The sequence below is a fragment of the Harpia harpyja genome, chromosome 13, assembly GCF_026419915.1.
Source record: "Harpia harpyja isolate bHarHar1 chromosome 13, bHarHar1 primary haplotype, whole genome shotgun sequence".
Taxonomy (NCBI): domain Eukaryota; kingdom Metazoa; phylum Chordata; class Aves; order Accipitriformes; family Accipitridae; genus Harpia; species Harpia harpyja.
Genome location: NC_068952.1, coordinates 8356283 through 8374671, shown reverse-complemented (window position 1 = coordinate 8374671; position 18389 = coordinate 8356283). Strand labels below are relative to the sequence as shown.

The 18389-nt window shown below is 37.2% G+C and overlaps 1 protein-coding gene across 8 annotated transcripts in view; it reads left to right on the top strand.

Moving 5' to 3' along the window:
* Positions 1-18389, top strand: part of MARK1 (microtubule affinity regulating kinase 1) — a 60715-nt gene that overhangs the window by 7912 nt on the left and 34414 nt on the right. For all 8 annotated transcript variants that reach the window (XM_052805297.1, XM_052805299.1, XM_052805300.1 and 5 more), the window contains exons 2-3: positions 15316-15519; positions 16199-16252. In XM_052805297.1, coding sequence (XP_052661257.1) covers positions 15316-15519; positions 16199-16252 — 258 coding nt within the window. The remainder of the gene's footprint in view (positions 1-15315; positions 15520-16198; positions 16253-18389) is intronic.

The following is an 18389-nucleotide window of genomic DNA, read 5'->3' as shown; positions in this document are numbered from 1 at the left end:
CAACTGTCACTTTATATCCCTTAAATCATCATGGAAAGCAGGCTGTCTTCTGCTAGAATGAATGCATTGTCTGTGTGTTTTCAAGTTCTTGTATTCTGTTGTTTGTTGTATATGGAGCCAGAAAAAAGTAATTTTCCTTCTTTTACCTTGCCGTTCCTATGCTTGTGGGACACCTTAGGTGTAGGCTGTGGCTGTCACAATGAGAAGTGGTCTGCACTCCACTTGTTTGGTTAGCATTAACGTGGCTTATGATCAAGATGACTTTTGTAAAGACTTCTGCTGGGCTGTATTCTAGAAACCTACATTTGTAATACAGTAATACAACGTTTTGGGAGAAAAAAAAAAAAAAGGATTTTCTTCACACTTGCATTCTTCAAAAGACTGGCAATATATCAGAAAGAGGACTCTCGATAACAGTAAGCTTTAGCCAGTTTCATTGTTTTAATTTCCAAGCTGTATACCAAATCTAAAGAAGCACTTGCAAAAAAAAAATTGAGCGGTAAATTGTTCTTTAAATTCTTCAGTCATTTTGAGTGCCCAGTAAGTATAATACCCTGAAATGTGTGTTCATAGTCCTAATGGTTTCTCAGGTAAGGATTGATAAACATAGTTGAGTTATACTGGGGAGAGAATGAAACATGTTCATGACTTCAGATCAGTGTCTGCCTTGTTCACCATGACCCTAGTGGTGTGTTGACATTAAGCAGAATAATAATCCTGTTTTATCTTTAAACATGTGGCCTGTAGATTTCACAAAAATAGAAAAATGTTAATCATGTTAATCAGAGGAGAGAATGATATCCAAACTTACTATATATTTTAATTGACTCAATGTAAAGAGCTTTGTCCAGTTGTGTTGCAGAACTGTATTTTAAACATACGCACTTGTGATATGGATAGCTTGAATAATAAGATAGAACTTCATTTCACCTCTGATGAAAGCACTTGTGTAGTACATCAATGTTCACATAGCTGAACATACAGAGTTCCTGGATAGCCCATGGCAGTCTTTTGCAAGAGCAGATAATGATTATATTACTGGTGACAAAGTCTAATTGTTTTTGTATTATAAAGTAATAGTAGTGCATGATAACTTTTAAAATCTCAAGCAGAGACAAAATTAGACAAGGTTGTTAGAGAGAAGTGATATCTTTCATTAGACAGATGTGGTTGGAGAAAACAGATTAGATTTGGATAGATAGGCTCTAGCAGGGCTTACTGTAAAGGCTTCTGCCCAAGGCTAACCTCCTGGTAAAACCTGTAGTGCCTCTGCTCCGCCGTGCTTCTGTAGGAGGACCCACGCCTTACTCATGATGCAGTAAAAGACGCATCTTCTTGTAAGACACAGCCTTAGTCACTGTGATTGAGTGCTATTTTCAGCTCTTTTGGAAGCTTTCCTCCTGGCTTCCTCCTTTCCCCACTGTTGGTTCTTATCTTTTCCATCTTAGCCCAATACTTAGGAAGAAAGTAAAAGAAAAATAAAGTAAAACATCTTTGCTTGTCTCCAAGCAGCTCCCTTTTTCAGAGGGGAAAAGGCTATTTATTTGTAATCTTAAAGGTTATCATGTAGACAATTTTTCTTTAGTCCCTCAAATATTTGACCAATTTCGTTTTAAACCTGATGATAGTCTATAACGTGCCATCACAGCAGCTTCATCCTTCCATACTTCCCAATATCCATCTTTCTGAGATTCCATTTACCCATGTTCATTAAGTTGCTGGCCATTTCATACCTGTAATTTCCTACCTTATCACATTCTTGCCCTGACCCCCCTTGTTTTCCCCTACATTTTGCTTACTAATGTGCTTTAGTGCTTGAGCTTGCGTACTTGTTGCCAACTTCCTTATGCTTCTCACTCTTTCTGGGACCTTTTCCAGTTTTGCTCATTTAATGACATAAGCAAAACCAATACAAAGCTTTACTAAAGCTACGTAGTTGTAGCTCCTGTTTATCCTTCAAGTAATATCCTTTTGTATGAATCCCAAGGAGCATTTTAGTATGGGAATAATCTGAATTGTAAAGTTAAAGGGAGTGAAGAAATGCTTTGCTGTGGGTGGGTTGCGGGGAGTTGTTTCTGTTTTGGGGGCTGCTCTTGAAATTATTAGCAAAAAGGGTTGTTATAACTTCAAATAGTCATCAGTTAGACTATATTTTCCTGTGCATTTCCTTCCCTCCCCCTAGTAAAGTTACTGTGCTTTCTTCCCTCAGATAACAGCAGAGGGTAACCAAAGTTTTATAATGATCACTTAGAAAGGACATACAATTTTATAATGTTCTTTGTAGAGAGAGATTTTCTTCATAAACTCAGTAGATGCACAAGGAATTTAACGTGCGAGAATGGCAGTTAAGGAAGCAAAGTGTAGGGCGCACTGCAGTATGTGTGTGTAGCAGCAGTGTAAATTACTTGTGCTTAAACAGTAAATATCTGAAATTCCTTTTGGGAGTGCATGCTTGGCTTCAGTTGTATATAAGTATTTTTCTAATTCTTAGATGTTTCTGTCATTACTTAAAATAAGCAGAGGCATAGCTCAAAAATTCAGAGAATCTTGCGCGTTAGGAGTCTGATTTTAGCCATGGAAATTACCTTAGCCTGTTAAATGCTACGTTGAGCTCTTCCAGAGGATATGGTTGTTTTCCACAAATGGATTACATGTGTAATGTATTTACTCATATCTCTATTCCAGATAGTATTATCGATTGAAGGTAATAGAATTCTTTAAAGCATTTGGGTTTTTATTTAGTAATTTTTTTCCAACAGTAATCAGATTTTCTACCCCCTGCAATTATTACAGTAAGGACTGTCTACCAGAGGCTAAAAAAAACTCAGAAAAATGTCATTACTTGGTGAAGGACTAAAATAGTATTTTCTCCTTAAGATCAGACTCCAGAAGGAATAACAATTGTAATCATTCAATACAATGAGATGTATACAGGAAATATTAATAATACTGTCTCTGAGTCGTCTTTACCAGGCATACCTATGTATAATAGCTTTTCAATTTTGTTTTTCTTAATTTGATATTAAATGAACAAAGCTGGCTGATTTTTAGAGTTCTTTCTTCCAGTGATGGACATAAGATGCACATGAACAAAGAAAATTTATGAAAGCACTTCACAATGAAACTCTTGCTCCATCTACTGCATAGTCCAGAGAAATCTTATCTACAGAAAGTTGGTATGAGCAATGAGGGCCGATCTAATATAGATGCTGCAATTAGTCAATGGAAGACATAATTTTTATCAGAGAATGTATGCCTACAGCAGTGTTCTTAGACAGGCTAAGCGAAATCTAATCCCTCAACCTGTGCAAAGCAAAGTGGACTGATAAAATAAAAACTGCATTTAAAGGTCCTTTTTAAGAAAACTATTCTTGCTTATCCAGTGATTGTAGAAGTGTAGCACTCATATCAAAATAAAATTTGATGTTTTCAAAATACTACAAGATAAAATATTGGTGATTATTATTATTCTTGCTGTTGTTATTTGTGTGTGTGTGTGTGTGTGTTCAACCTTTTGTAAAACTTTATATTTTGGTATTGTGTACAAGCTTTTTCACCATTACTTGTTAAATCCATTTCCTAGTTGTGTGTAATTTTTTGTTTGAATAGAATTATTTTCAAAGTGAGTGGTGTCAAGCCTTCTGGAGTAGCATGGGAGAGACAAACTGGACTCCTCTATCCATCTGTTTGTTTTCATTCCCTTCACATAATAATTACTAACCTGAAGAAGCTGAATTAAATATGGCACTTGACTATTAGACAAAAGTTATTATGATAAAGTGAAATATTAATGGTGCATGAGCCATTTTCCCAATATTGTCTTGATTTAATTGAAGATGTTTCTAAGACTAGGTCAGTGGGTGACAGAAAAAAAGAAGAAAGTAAACCAGGAGACTGTCAGGTATATTGGCAGGTAATACAGTTGTCATATATTGGAGTTAAGTTTACCTCCAGATAATTTCTGAGAAGGAGTAGAAAGCTGTGCCTGATTGCAGGTCAGCTATTGGGTAGTAGGAAGATGATAGAAAATTAATAGATTCTTTGTTAGCTGCCTGGTGAAATGAGAAAGGTATTTAATGCAATAGCTTTCATCCCCTGGGATTGGAAGGGTTCTAGTTGGTTTGGTAAATTAAGGGAAAAAATTACAGATGGAGTTCCCAGTGAGCCTGTGATAATTTAGGGATCGCAACATTGCATAAGGGGATATGTGATCCTCGGTCCTACAGTGCAGTGGTTTTCCTCATCTCTGAAGAGGCAAGGAACATCTTAGGACTGTGGATGGGAGAGGGACCATTGGCAGGCTGATGGTGGAAGAGAGAACATAACATTGCTGTCTGACCATCCTAAGACTTGGAATAATTCAGTGATGTCCATTTGGAATCTGCATAAGGATGATGCTCCTTTAAGGTTTTGAGGGTGGATTGCCAGTTGCTGGTAGGGAGACTGATAGTCCCTGTCACCTGCTGACGTTGTCTTCAGGTTCCCATGACTTCTCTGCTTTCCTGACTTTCCCTTCTTTAAGACTGAATCGAATTAATTCCTGTTTCAATATGAAGCAGCATCTGATTAAGTAAGCCACCTCAGTTGGGGTTTTCCAGACTGTAAGACACATTGCTCTTGTGTTATCCAAACTGTTTTGATGTCCAGCTCAGGACAGAACCAAGAGTTGCCACTGCTAATAGTAAGTTGGAGGCCACCATTGGCTGCTACTGGTTATTTGCTGTACCTCATCATCTAGATATAGAAGTCTGGAAATGCCTGACTTTGACAGCTTGCAGGCTGGGGTACAGTCTGAAGACCATTGCTGGGGATCTGGGATTCCTCACCCACTGATTGTCAAGGACTCAAGAGAGAAAGTCATACTTTTTTTTTTTTTTGTACTTTTTTTCTTATTGTTGGATTGGCTGCTTGTTTTAATGACTGTATTCATTTTTAATATATATTAGTTTTGTTCAACTCTTTAATCGTAGATTCTTTGGCTTGTATTCTTAAGCTTTAACCATACGTATGTGTACATTATTTCTTCCACATTTTCTTACCTTTTTATTTTAATGGACTGGGTAAATCCAGCATCTATTGTTTTTAATATTTTCTTTGTGTCCTGTGATGTTTTTTCTTTCGCTTCCTTTGCTGACTTATCTAACATGGACTATTTCATTCGTTAGTTCATTCTTTTTCTTGTGCTTGGTTTTACATCTCAGCTATACTCACACATGATTTCTGTTTATGATTTGAACTCAGTACATTGACAGGTAACCATGGTATATGTGTGTGTGATTGTCAGTATTCATTATCTACTGTATTACTGGATCTGCCAGTTTAAAGCGTATAAAGAAATATATTTTTTTTCTAGCTATATTACATTGCAAAATATTTGAGGAGTTTGCTTTTTTTTCCCTTTTTTTCAATTTATCTTCCTAGTTGCATATATTTCTAAAGTGCTAAATTATGGTAGTTTGTGGTGATAAATAATTTAAGCCCAAAGGTTAATATAGGTGGCTGCATGAGTTTAGAAACAAGGGGCTCCAAGGAGATTGTAGTCTGAGCTCTGTGTAGAGCACATTCTTTGATCATAAGATATGAGCTGGTCCAAGGGGCATACAGTGTTTGGATAACTTAAAGTTAAGCATAAATCTGTGCAAGGTTGGGAATATATTTGCAAAGTTGAAATGTGGTGTAGCATTATCCACATGAAGGTAAATAGTTACTACAGCCCAACTGAGGACATTTTATTTGATCTGTTAATTAACACTTACATGAAAAATAGGGCAGAGAGCACTCAGCAGAAGACTCTCTTCATTTTGCTTTATTTTTTTTTCTTTCAGTTCACCATGTCCCACTATACCAGCTGGCTTGGATACATCATCATAATCTTGCTCTGTGTGTAAAACGTGGTTTACACTTTCAGAAGACCAAGTTTAGTGGTGTCCTTGTAACTTGATCTACAGCTCCTACCATCAGATCAGACTCGGCTAGACTGTTTTCAGTAGACAAAACCACTGTAACTGAATGCTGCTTGAGTGCAGGCTCATTGGTAGAAGTGTCTTACGCCATCTCAGGTGCTTCCTCCCCTTAGGAGGGTGGCTGGTTTTCCTGTGCCAAAATATGCATTACCTCTCAAAGTCAACCTTTGTATCAATGCTTATGAAAAAAATTTGTCTGCAGAACACTAAGTCTGATTATATCCTGGCTTAAATATTAAAACTGCATCTCCTTGGCAGATGGGGTCCAGTAGGCACTCCACACTTCAGTCTTCTGAGGCAAGACTTGTTAATGACATCAGAAGGCCTTGCTGCAGAGAAATGGATCAGAAAATATTATCAAGCCTTGAAGCTGAGCATACTAGCTTAGTTTCTTCTAGTGCAAGAGGCCATGACAGTGCTTCCAGGTCAGGAAGGATTCCCTGCCCTTCCTCTGAAGGCTGCAGCTCCTGTGAAAGGGCATGAGATAGGCCCTAATAGTCTGCCGTAGGTCCATGCATTTTTTTTTTCCTCTTCTAAGTCTCAAAATTAACTGATTGCCCAACTACTTTTAGATACATTTGTGTTGTATGTACTGTATTGTATGAAGGGAAATATTAAGATGAGTCTCCACACCCTTTAGATTAGACTTCCAAGATCCCTAAAAGGTATATGTCAAAAGAATATTGGAAAATCCTTCTGAATATTGGGTAACTTCATTTGAAACGTAGCTTGACATGATCCTCAAACATCGCAGTCCTGCACTCCCCTACAACTTCTTTTCTAGGACATGTGTGCATCAATTAGTATGTATTGCTATCAGGTTGGATATTCTAATTGGTCATCTCACCACTTTTTAGAAGCAGGCTTTACTTCAGAAAGTTAATAAGACCTTGAGGTAAAATAGTCTTCAAAATAAGATGGTGACCTGTCTTGATGGATTCATCATTGGATCCATTGGATGAGCCCACTAATGGGGATGTAAAGACTTTAGAAATGCTGTCCAAGTTGCTAAAGGAGTAACTTAATTTTCTCTTTCATGTAGCAGAAATGTTAAGGGTCCTTTGTCCATGGATGTCACTCCTAAAGGGTAGCTTCTTAAGCTCGCATTGTGTGCTTTTCTGTCTCACACACCCAGTGCAGGTAAACAATACAAATAAGCAAGTCTACTTATTTGTTTGTGGGATTTCTTTGGTTTGGTTTGGGTGGATTTTTTTGTTTTGTTTCCCCAGTCCTTCTGGGTTTTTTTACCTTGTTGTGGAATGGGATTAAGTATCTCCTAGCTAAAGTTTCACTACTTGTGTCGATTTGCCTCTGGATTATCAAAAGTGGTGTGATCAATTTCTTTTCCATGTTGTTCCTGTCCTGACAGTGTGGTTCTGCGCGGGCTTAACATGGAGCTGATGTGGCCCCATCTTCCCAGTGCTGGGTGTTCCCGTTCCTCCTTTGGCCTGTGCTGATGCTTGGGAAACTGTCTGGGGGTACACGTGTTCCGGGAGCTGGAGGTTACCCTGGCAGAAGAGTTGCTAGGTTTTGTCTGGCTTGCCTTCCTGCGTTGGCTGTCTGTCCTGCTGCCCCAGTGGTAGTGCGGTTGTAAGTGGGTGTGGGCATGGGAGCAGTGTTCAGTCGGCTTCAGCAGCCATCGTGCCACATGTGGACTCTTCCAGAGTTATTTTAGGTATATGATGGGCAAGGACAAAATTCCCATTTCATAGACTTTGAGCGAAAGAATGAGTTGGGATTCAGAGCCTGGTCCCAATTAGCTCTGTGTATGCTTTCCTTCTGTAGAAAAAAACCTCAGCTGGCCTAGAAGACTGGTTGTTTGATCGTGAGTGTCAGAGACACTTAGTGCTGTAATCTGGTCGCTCTTTTGTGAGTAAACCTTGCCTCTTGCTGCTGTTCTCCTCGTCTGGAGGCAAGCCTCAGGTTTCCAGATTGTAGTCTACAGACTGTAGAAACAGCCCTTACCCCTCAGTTTTGAAGTTTGATATTAAAGCATTTTCCACTTCTTGTACTCCTGCAAACATTTGAGAAGCTCCATGTGCTTGACATGATCCTGAACCGTAAGTTGTTTCATGTCTCTTCTCCTGCCTTTCATCAGGCCGGTTGAAAAATGATCTGGCTGCATCATTTATAAGTGCAATAAAAACTCCTGCCAGTTTCCTTTGCCAGAAGTTTCGCTTTCTGGGTGTGTTCCTGTTCTTGTTTGGTTAGTTCAATTAATGATCACCATGAGCATTTTGTTTTCTTTTTGTTTTACTGAGGGGTTTTGAGCAAACTGTGAGTGCCATGGCATTCAGCAGCAGCACCCCGTAGCTGCCTGCATCTCCAGGTGCTGGCAGGATGTCGTGGGTGAGCTGGGAACGCTCACGGGGAGCTCTGTGCTGGCAGGTCTGAAGATCTCATGAAATAAGTCAAAAAAGATTGGCAAGGTTAAACTGATCACATCCTGGGGAAAGAGCAATGGCTGGCAAGAAATGTCGAAAGAACTCTCAGTGTGAAGGGCAGTGTTTAAATGTGTCCAGGAGGCTGCAGCAGGAGTAGCCTTTCTCCTTTCCCCCTCCCATAAGTGCTTTTCTTCAAAAGCATGGTTTTGTGTTAGGTTTCATGAGTGAGGGACGTTAACCATTTTATTATGACAAGATAGGAAATGTTTTACTCTTTTGCTTGGTTGGGCTGACTGTAGCTTCTAGTACTATACCAAATGACAAATAAGAATGAGTAAATGTAAGAGGATTTTAGGAAAAACTTTTTTTTTTTCTTTCTCTCTCCTCCCCTTGGTTCCACCTGTGGTTTACTGCAGCAGCTTTTAGTTGGCTTGTCTCAATTTTCACTGGGGCTACAGGGAGGGTTTGGTTTTGTCATAGCAATTAATGGAGATGATATGGGCAGACTGTCCTGAATTAGCCCTGGAAAATCTTGTTTGTGTGTTAGGGATGAGTCAGGAAAGAAAGTGCCAGGTTGAAATAACTGTGCCAATTCTGAGTGAAATGGAACAAAGGCAGGAAGGTCCTGTTCTTCTGCACCTGCATGCCTGGCTGGGCTGAGGTCTTCAGGCCCAGGGAGAGGAGGAAGCATGTTAGCTGAGTTTGGGTTACAAGACCTCATTTAATGCTGTGAAGGTATTTGTTTTTCTGAAATGTTTTGACTGACTTCTCAGGGGAGGACCAGTGCATTACTTTTTTTTAACTTTTAAATAAAAAGTATCTGTGATTCCATGTGATAGTGAACTCCACACTTCCGTATGACACTACTGCTGTGATTTAAAAAAAAAAAAAAAAAAATTGGGAGCAAGCTTACTTTAACATGGACAGGTTTTACAACAGGTTAGTGTCACCATATGAAAATTACAAATATTCTGAAGAACCTTGTGTATGAACTTTTGAAACTCATGTTAGCTGTGTATGGTGCTGCACTGGTAGATCATGGGCTCTGTTTTCTATCATAGATTGCTTCAAGTACAGAGCTGTAAACATTGCACCCTGTGTAGTTTGTGATGTGAAAAACAATTTTGTCTTGAAGTTGGCAAACTTATTTGTGATATGTCTCACAAAGCTATGTTGAGCACTTAAAAAACAAACACCAAAAAAACCCCACCAAACAAAAGACCCCACCAAAATGTCTAAGAGGCTTAGATACCATAGTAACAAGCACAGAATAAGATTTACCCAATGCTCGGCGTAAGTTTACCTATCACCAGCATATATGTATGCTTTTCAAAAGGAATCTTTATTGTGTATTGACATCAAGGGATTGTATTTTACCTCGCAATAGAAATGTTTTACTATTAGCTTTGAATTTTTTTGAAATACAGAATATTGGGAAGAAAAGGAAAGAAATACTAAGAGATACTATATATATATATGAATCCAGTTTGGATTTTTTTTAAAAGAGTTTTTATATAAAATGGTTTTCAGAGTTACAGCATCAGTTAATGAAATGTTTCCATATGCTTGACTGAGGTCAGCTTTATTCAAAATCATTGTTTCTTATTGCTGATAGCTTCAAGCTCTTTCAAAAGTTCATGCTTGGGATTCCTACATACTATGTAAATCTGATATAAACAGAAAGGTGCACATGCATGCGTTTCATTATTTTTTTTGTGCACTTCTGGAAAGCCTGTGTGAGTAGGCTCAGGGCATGGGTACAGGTTAAAGACAAATGTCACAATTTTCTCTGATTCTTTCCTGTCTCTGCCATGCATTGATCTTGGTATCTGATTTAAAATCTGTATATACTTTCTCTTTCACTCTGTGTGTGCGTTTGTTTCTTGGGATTTTCTGAGCTGAGTCCTGCATATTACCCTTTTTCAGTGGAGTAGGTTGATTGCTTTGGATTTTGGTTGGTTTTTTTAATAACAAAGTTTCTATCATGTATTCCCAATCTAGTATGCATTTAATTGCTGATAAGAAATTATGAAAAGAATCATGTGTGCATACATTCAGTCTTTTTAATTACCCTGTCCAAATCACTTTTTCACGTGTCTGAGAGATGAAAAATTAGAGTAGATGGTGCTCTATTAATGTTTTGATTGAGATCAGAGGTGCTTTAGTAATTGTAGTATGATGCAATGGGTACATGTGGCAAGAGTAAGCTGTGGTTTTGTGCAGATGCGAGGCTTACCTGGAAGAGGAGTGAATCCCCTTCTTCTGGCAGTAGCTGATGGATCAGGTACTATCATCTTGTGCAGTTCAGAGTTGCACCATGCTTCGTACCTGTAAACCTGGACCTCTGGGTGGCCTTGGTACATGATGCAGAACAAGCTGATCTGAATATTTCTGTTGGTTTCTATATTGAGATTTACCAAGATCTTTCAAAAAATTGGACTCTTCTAGTTTAGTTTGATTGTTACTTCAGCAAAAGAAATTTACTTGCTTGATGTGGTTTGCTAGAAGCTCCTAGGTCCTAAAGGAATAGTTGCAGACAGCAAGCAGTTAAAACCTGAAAACAGCTGAACATGCAGGACATAACTTCTCATCTTTCTCCCCTTTCCTTCTCCTGTATTGTGAATCAAAGCTGTTGCAGATCCAAGCTGTTTAGAAGACTGTCTTCTAAACCCTTCAGACTCCCTCTGTCTGGGCTAGCTGTTTTGACTACCTTGCAAAATATGACAGCTGTTACAAATGTTCATGTCTATGGCACGTGCTTGAAAATATTTGGAGTTATGAACATAAAAATTGGCTGCAAGAAACTTAAGTTCAGAACGGGAGACAATATTGAGAGAGGAAGTGTGATGATGTGCCTTTTCTAGCACCGCGTGTGCATACTTTACTTCCATGGGCTGACTGTACCAAGGAATTTGCCTTGTGGGAATTCAAGAAGGGGAAAATTCAGGACTAAGATGTTTGTTTAATCAAGTGAGGTGTGTTTGTAGGTAGATTGATGTGTGGAAGTTACCCTGTTACTTAGAAGGACTATAGAGGCATTCGGTGTTGTTTGATTGAGAAAGACTGTGTGGTTTGGTGGCCAGAATGGTTTTGGGGACTTTTTAAGACTAAGCTGTAAGAGCAGTTAATATATGTGATGATGTAAGTTTAATTACAGTGTATAATCTGTGAGAATACTACTCCAGTGGCTAGCTGAGTGGCTAAAGAATGCTGAACAAGTAAAGCAGTGGAACATACACTTTGTATCTACTTGGTAGAGTTAGTTCTTCTGCACTTTCTCGAAGATAACGTGTCTGGGCATCAGGTCATCTTGCTTTTGCAAAGCTGCCTTGGGTAAACAAGAAAAACGATAGCTTTGAGTCTTGGGGAAGCAATGGGTCAGGTTAACTCTTGTGATTTTAGTACCATTGACTTTCTGTAGTAACTAATGGAATGTGTCAGAAATAAACCTAGTTAGAAGTAATAAGTGTTAATTGAGCTCCCTTCAGTTGCAATCTAAAATTGAATGCTAGAATTACTTCCTTGAGATTTCTGAAAAGGTGGTGAGTTTTGGTTTTATATGGGGTTTTTCTTGGTTTTTCTTTTCTTTTTTTAAATACTTGACTAATGTGCAAAATAGTATATTAGAGCAGCCATTTAGGTGTTTCAGCTCTAAACTTTTGTTACTGCTGCACCTTTTTTGTTTAAAATTGCATTTTATTTTAAGAAATACCTAATTTTATATGTTGATTTGTAGACAATTTATTTAACACTGACATAAACTGAACATACAGGGAGTCATGTTTATGATGTACTAGCAAGGTAATGTTTCCCACTACATTATATATATATATATATAAAGATACATTATCAAGGTATCTAGAGAAATACCAGAATCCCTAATTAAAATCTTGTGTAGGAAATGCAGGTTATCTGGAATTGTTTTTAGATGGCAGTGAACTTCAAGGATAGTGTTGGGGTTTACAGCCTGCATGTTTCCAGCACCCTGAAAAATTTCTCAGAATTTAGGGATTGTTCTTCTGAAATGGTATTTTTAAATAGCCACGTAGTAGCTGATGCATAATGAATTAACATATTGTAATGTACCAGAAAGATCTTAAAACTATGTAGCCTGTCTTTCTAGACAGTGTGGATATTGCATGCTTCTGTGGAATTCAGCTTTAGCATTGTTTGGAAATAATGTCTGAGATTACTGTTATTTGACCCAACTTGTTTGGTTTTGGGGTTGGTTTTTTTTTTTTTTTTTCCCAACATCTTAACCTTGTTATGTTTCAATTTCGTTGAATGCTGATTTTTAGAAGTTGATGAATTTGTAGTTTAAACTCCTCTGTACTTTCCAACAATAGCAAGCTGTTTATGTGCAAAAGAGAGGCCTATTGCAAGACTTAAGAAGAATAATTTGAATTTCGTTCAGTGCTGTTCAAATTCAGAAATTATATATATATACATATATGCGGCTCTCAAACTAAGAAGCTTGACCTTTTTTATGCATGTTTTCTGTCATCCTTGGGCATAGCTGGGGAGAATGGTTGACTGAAGATAATCTGTCTAAGAGGGAATAATTAAGAAACTATCTGGAGGGGCTTATTTTTTCTGTGCAAAAAGACCAAAATCCAGAATCGTCATGACCATGTACTTTTTTTTTCCTCTTCAGATTTGGTTCTGTGTTATATTTTCATTATGATTAAATAACTGCTTTCCCTGTTAAATCTGCATTAAAATGATCTAGCCTGTGAAGCCATCTTTTGCTTTGCCTGTGGCATTGGTTTTGCTTGCCTATCCAACTGTTTATCTAAAAGATCCCTTCAAGTATCTACTGGAAGTAGACTAATCCTATGAAGCGTATGAAATTGGCAATTGATATTAGGGTTGCTAATGCTTCTGGTAGGCATTATATTTCAAGTAGTGAAGATCTAATTGTGTGCATAAATAGGCTCAAAGACTTAAAACTTGCTTGTATAGCATAGTGCTGTAGCTCTGGACGGAGTTCTAGGTACAGCTATAATATTCATTATTAGCACCACACAAGTACTGATCTTGTGGGGTATTTTCTTAGGTGAGACTTTTATTTGGGCTCTGGTTTATCACATGTAGGACTAGTGTCCAATGTTGAAGGAATGTTTCAAAGCCTTTTTGCCTGGAGCTGTCCTTCTGATCCTCTTTCCAAGTCCACAGAAACTATTTTAATTATGTGCTTCTAAAGGATAAATACTATTGCTAGCGTGCTATTTCATCATTGAATAAATTTGTCTGATATACGGAATCTAAACATGCCTGGCTTGCTTGGTTCTGCAGTAATTTGGAAAATGGTTTAGCAGTGGGGGTAAAGTAGTATTTTGCAGAGAGACTCAGGTAATGAAAAGACAAACAGAAAATTATATTTAGGACCGTTCTCTTGGCCATAGTGAATAATTAATAATGCTGGAGGTGATGTAAGCAGAGTTGTGCTACATTTGGGAAGAACATTCTGGTTGTGGTATACTCCTTGTTTTTTCCGGTTGTGTTGCAGCTGTTTGCTAGTTTTCCCAATTCTACTAGTGCTTATGTCCTGAAATAACTCTGCTCAGCTCAGTGGGACTATCTGTAAGCCTGGGTGTTTACAGGAGGTCATTGACTTCAGTCTATAATAAATGCACACTGAAGTTGGAAGCACTGCTTTAAATTCCATTTTGTATAAGAAAATAATTACTTGCATAAGGAATGATGGGTGAAATCAGCATAGGCAAACCTTAGGCTGGGTATTGGGAGAAACAGTGAAACCTCCCACTGCCTTCTGACCCTGCTTTCAGCTTAAGGTCAAAGATCTAGAAACCTCTGGTCTGTAAAGAAACAGGCTCGGTTAGTGCTCTGTACAAAGATTTCAAGATAGCACGTTTTGATTGAAGCAGCGAATAATGGGAAAATACTAAGGTGTCTTTTGAGTTTTGTTGGTCCTTTATGCTTAGCAGGAACTGAGTGAGCATGCCTTTTTGTTACAAAATCTAAAAACTGGTCTGAGAAGACACTGTTTCTACCTACAGTATTTGCTTGCCTTAAAATCTCTAACTTAAAAGATTAGAGGCTAAATTTTACCTGTTAAACTTTTGTACCCATCTGCCACTAATGTTAGAAAGCATTTGAAATACTGAAACACTTAACACCCCTCAGGCATCTTCCGTTACTTTGGTTTCTTCTTGGAACATTTCCAGGCCCCATCTGTATCTTGCCCCTTATATATACTTGGAAGTTAAAAGAGTACAGAAGCACTGCAGATTTCAGTGACTAACATTTAATGTGGGATGATGTGTTGGCATGCATTAAAAATAACATCCCTTTAGTTCTTCAGACTTTTTGAGATTTCAAATATATTTATGAGATATCATGGAGTTTTCTTTTAAAAATAATAATCTATTCTTAAAATAAAAATGTAGATTGTTTGTTACTGGAATGAGAACTGTGACTTACAAAAAGATGCAAACTGGTTTGGGGAACAAAGATTACTTGAAAAAATACTTTTCTCAATGTTATTTGAGTGAAGAAAGTTAAGAAAAAAATAGAGTGAAACCTTGTTTCCAAATACGCCAAAGTACAAATATTTTTTGTACTGTGTATTTTTAAAAGACTAGATTTGGTTATGATTAGACAAGTTTATTTGCAACATAGTGGTGTAGCATATACTTTGGCATAGTGTATACTTTGGCATATTAAAAAAAAAAGTCTGTAATGTTTTTTTCATTACTGCTTAGGTGTCTCTAGTTTTACTTTTGAAGCTGGTAAAAAATCTTTCTGCAGACTTTTTTCTTGAGACACGCATCAAACTCTGCCCAAAGACAGCATGTTCTGCTTAGGCTACCATCGAAAGTTATCAGTTATATTGTAAAAGTAAATAAATTACCCCCCTCTACACCTTTTTATGCTTCTAGTCTATTCTGCTGCAACTGTCTAAAATCCAAGTAGCTAAATTCCCAACTATTTTATCTGCCTTCTAGCACACCTCAGTGGATGGATACACTGAACCACATGTCCAGCCTATCAAGTCAAGTAGCAGACAAAACATCCCCCGATGTAGAAACTCCATTACATCTACCAATGAAGAGCATCCTCACATTGGAAATTATCGGTTACTGAAAACAATAGGAAAAGGAAATTTTGCCAAAGTGAAACTGGCAAGGCATGTGCTTACTGGAAGAGAGGTAAGCCTTTCAAAAAAAAAAAAAAAAAAAAGCCTGACTGTGTTTTATATTCTCTTTGGCTATCTTTGTAATGAGTTTTTCTACTATTCTTTTACCTTTCTCTTCTGAATAAAAAAGCACATTGTTTTTTGTCATCATAAAGGAAGATACAAAGATGCTGTTTCAGGATATAGGAAAAGTTACCTGAGGTGCCCCGCGTTTTCTCTCTCTGACCACTCACCCCTTTTTTTAAAATGTAACTTCTTGGTGAAGAGATCAAAAAGGTTTTTTTGTGCATCAAGGGGGATTCGGGGGCTGGGAGAGGGTCTGTTCATCCCAAAGCATTTCCAAAACCATAGAGAAATTTGATAGATAGATTTCATTGATATTGAAATCTACTGATAAATAGATCTTGTGTTTGGAGGGCCTGGTTTTGCAGTGGACAGGATAACGTTGTTCTGTCCAAACACTGACAGAAGTATAAAACTGATTCCTTGTTGGTACCACCTGGTGGCAAAGTTCTGAGCTCCTGCTGGTAGATCCTGATAGGTGAGGAAATTCTGCTTGATGAAGTACATAAAAGCAGACATATATGCATGTCTTATAGGCACATCTATGCTTTTGCTCACAGAGATGTAATATATTTCTGTTCAAACATTTTTCTGAGTTTAATAATCCATGGTTGGTTGTTTTTCCCGAGGTTGCTGTGAAAATAATAGATAAAACCCAGCTTAATCCTACTAGTCTGCAAAAGGTAAGAATATACCATAACATCTGAAATTCTATAAACAGTTGAACTGTGATCTTTTATTTACTTGACAAAAATATTTGGTCCGTTTATCTTGCTAAACAAACATCTTTGTCTATGTATGTCCTTGGGAGACAGTGGTATCCTACTGTCTTTGCTATAATGCACATGTGCAATTTGTCTGAGGGCAGTTACTGTATGTGGTTCCTATCTAAGCATTGCTGCTTTGCTCTTCCTTCCTCCTCCAGCTTTACTCTTTGCTGACAATAAAATTTGTATCTAATTAGGTACACAAGTAGTTTGTCTACTTAGTAAATTTAAGACGTAATGGTGTAAAGGGTACTTTTCCTGGATTTTGCTTTAATGTAGTAATTGGGTTTTGTGGACTTAAAATGGCTTCAATTTTTTTTTAACCTTTGTTTTTATATTCTTTCAACTTTAATAAAATATTTGTTAAACTCAAGGGACATTTGGCAATTACTTTTTGCGTGTAGGATTGACAAAATGATTGAATGTAATCAGAGCATTCTTGTTTGTTTGTGCTTGTAGATAGAAATTCAGAAGTCCTTCATAACCATTGTGATAAGTGTTTTAACAGAACCCTGGCTTTTTTTGTTTGGTTTGGGGTTTTGTGCTATTTAACTATGCATATATTTGGTTTTGGCTGAAGCATAGAAATGTTGTATTGTCCTACTGCAAGTTGTCCATTATAAAAATTTGGGACATTTTTTTGTTTACAAATACTAGACTGCTGCTGTCTGCAGCTGTAGAATGAGAGAAAGAGGCTAGGGCTTACTGCTGTTCCATTATCTCTGGCTGCTGTTACATTTATTTTATTGTGTAACTTTGGTTATGGGGAGTTATAAAGAATTTTGCTTTGATTTCTTTTTCCTTTGATTTCTTTTAATTCTATTTATTTGCTTTAATTTCTCTTCTGTAGTATTTTTGTTTGGGTATGGGTTCTTCAGGATTTTTTTTTTTTTCGATTCAGCCTGCTGCGCAGACTCTATGCAAAAGCTTTGCTATCCTTAAGTCCTATATCCTATATTAATCAAATCTCTTTGCTAATATTTGAGCTAGTGAAGAGAGACCCACAGAGGCAGTACGTGACCAAGCATATTGGGCAAATCCAGTGCTGCTCACGTAGCTTGTTTCCTACCTAGCTTGGTATTTATACTTGGAAAGCTAGGTGAGTTTGTTGCATTGTTGAGCAATGAGAGGGTAAAAAACATTAAAACTTTCTGGAAAACTAAGCACGAAAAACTTACTATTGGGATAATTGCTTTAATGATAAATAAGGTGTATTTCACACAAAAATATTCAATAATAATTCAATAAATCATTCCAAGTATAAATGAATCTTCCATAGCCTACAAAAGATGCTGTTACACTGCACAAGTAGTACACAAAATACTCATGTAATAGGACATTGCTGCTGTTATTTGGGTTTTGAGTGGGAAGCTGATAACAGGAGAAACATTTTTAGGTACAGTTAGAAGCAGGGTATAGCAGAACTAAGGATAGAAGTTAAATTTCGTGATTTAACTACAATTCTGTCCTTCAATAACTTTTAGAAATACTTATCCCATGCATCTTCTGCTTACACTGGAAAGAGTGTGATAATTTGTTGGTATAAAGTTTTCCTTTGTAAAGTCTTGATTGTCATTTTCAGAAAAAATAATCTTGGTTTTGAAGCTCTAAATGTCTTTTCGGCTTCCTACAGTTTTCTGAGAATTTTGAGTGAAACTGAATATTGATTTCCTGAAAGCTTTTAAGTAAGCTTAAGCACAGTTTTTGCAGTGTCACTCAAACAACTGTAGGTTTTTTTTAAGCAAATAAGGATGGGAGGATGGTTCATCAGCATGCTTAGAATTACTTCTTTTGTTAGTATTTTGATAGGTCATTTGTGTATTCTAAATAAAGCAAAAAAAAATTCTTGTTCTATGAAATCAGTCATCTTTATTTTTCTTTCTGCACTGAACTATTACATAAAGTTTGTGATTCTTTATATACTGTATAGTATCACTGTAATGTGAATTTTTACAATTTTTTTATCACGGTTATACTGTACGTAGGACTGTTAAGGAGTCAATTTTTTCTTCAAGGGATAATATTGGGAATGGGAAGTGGTGATAGTATTGTT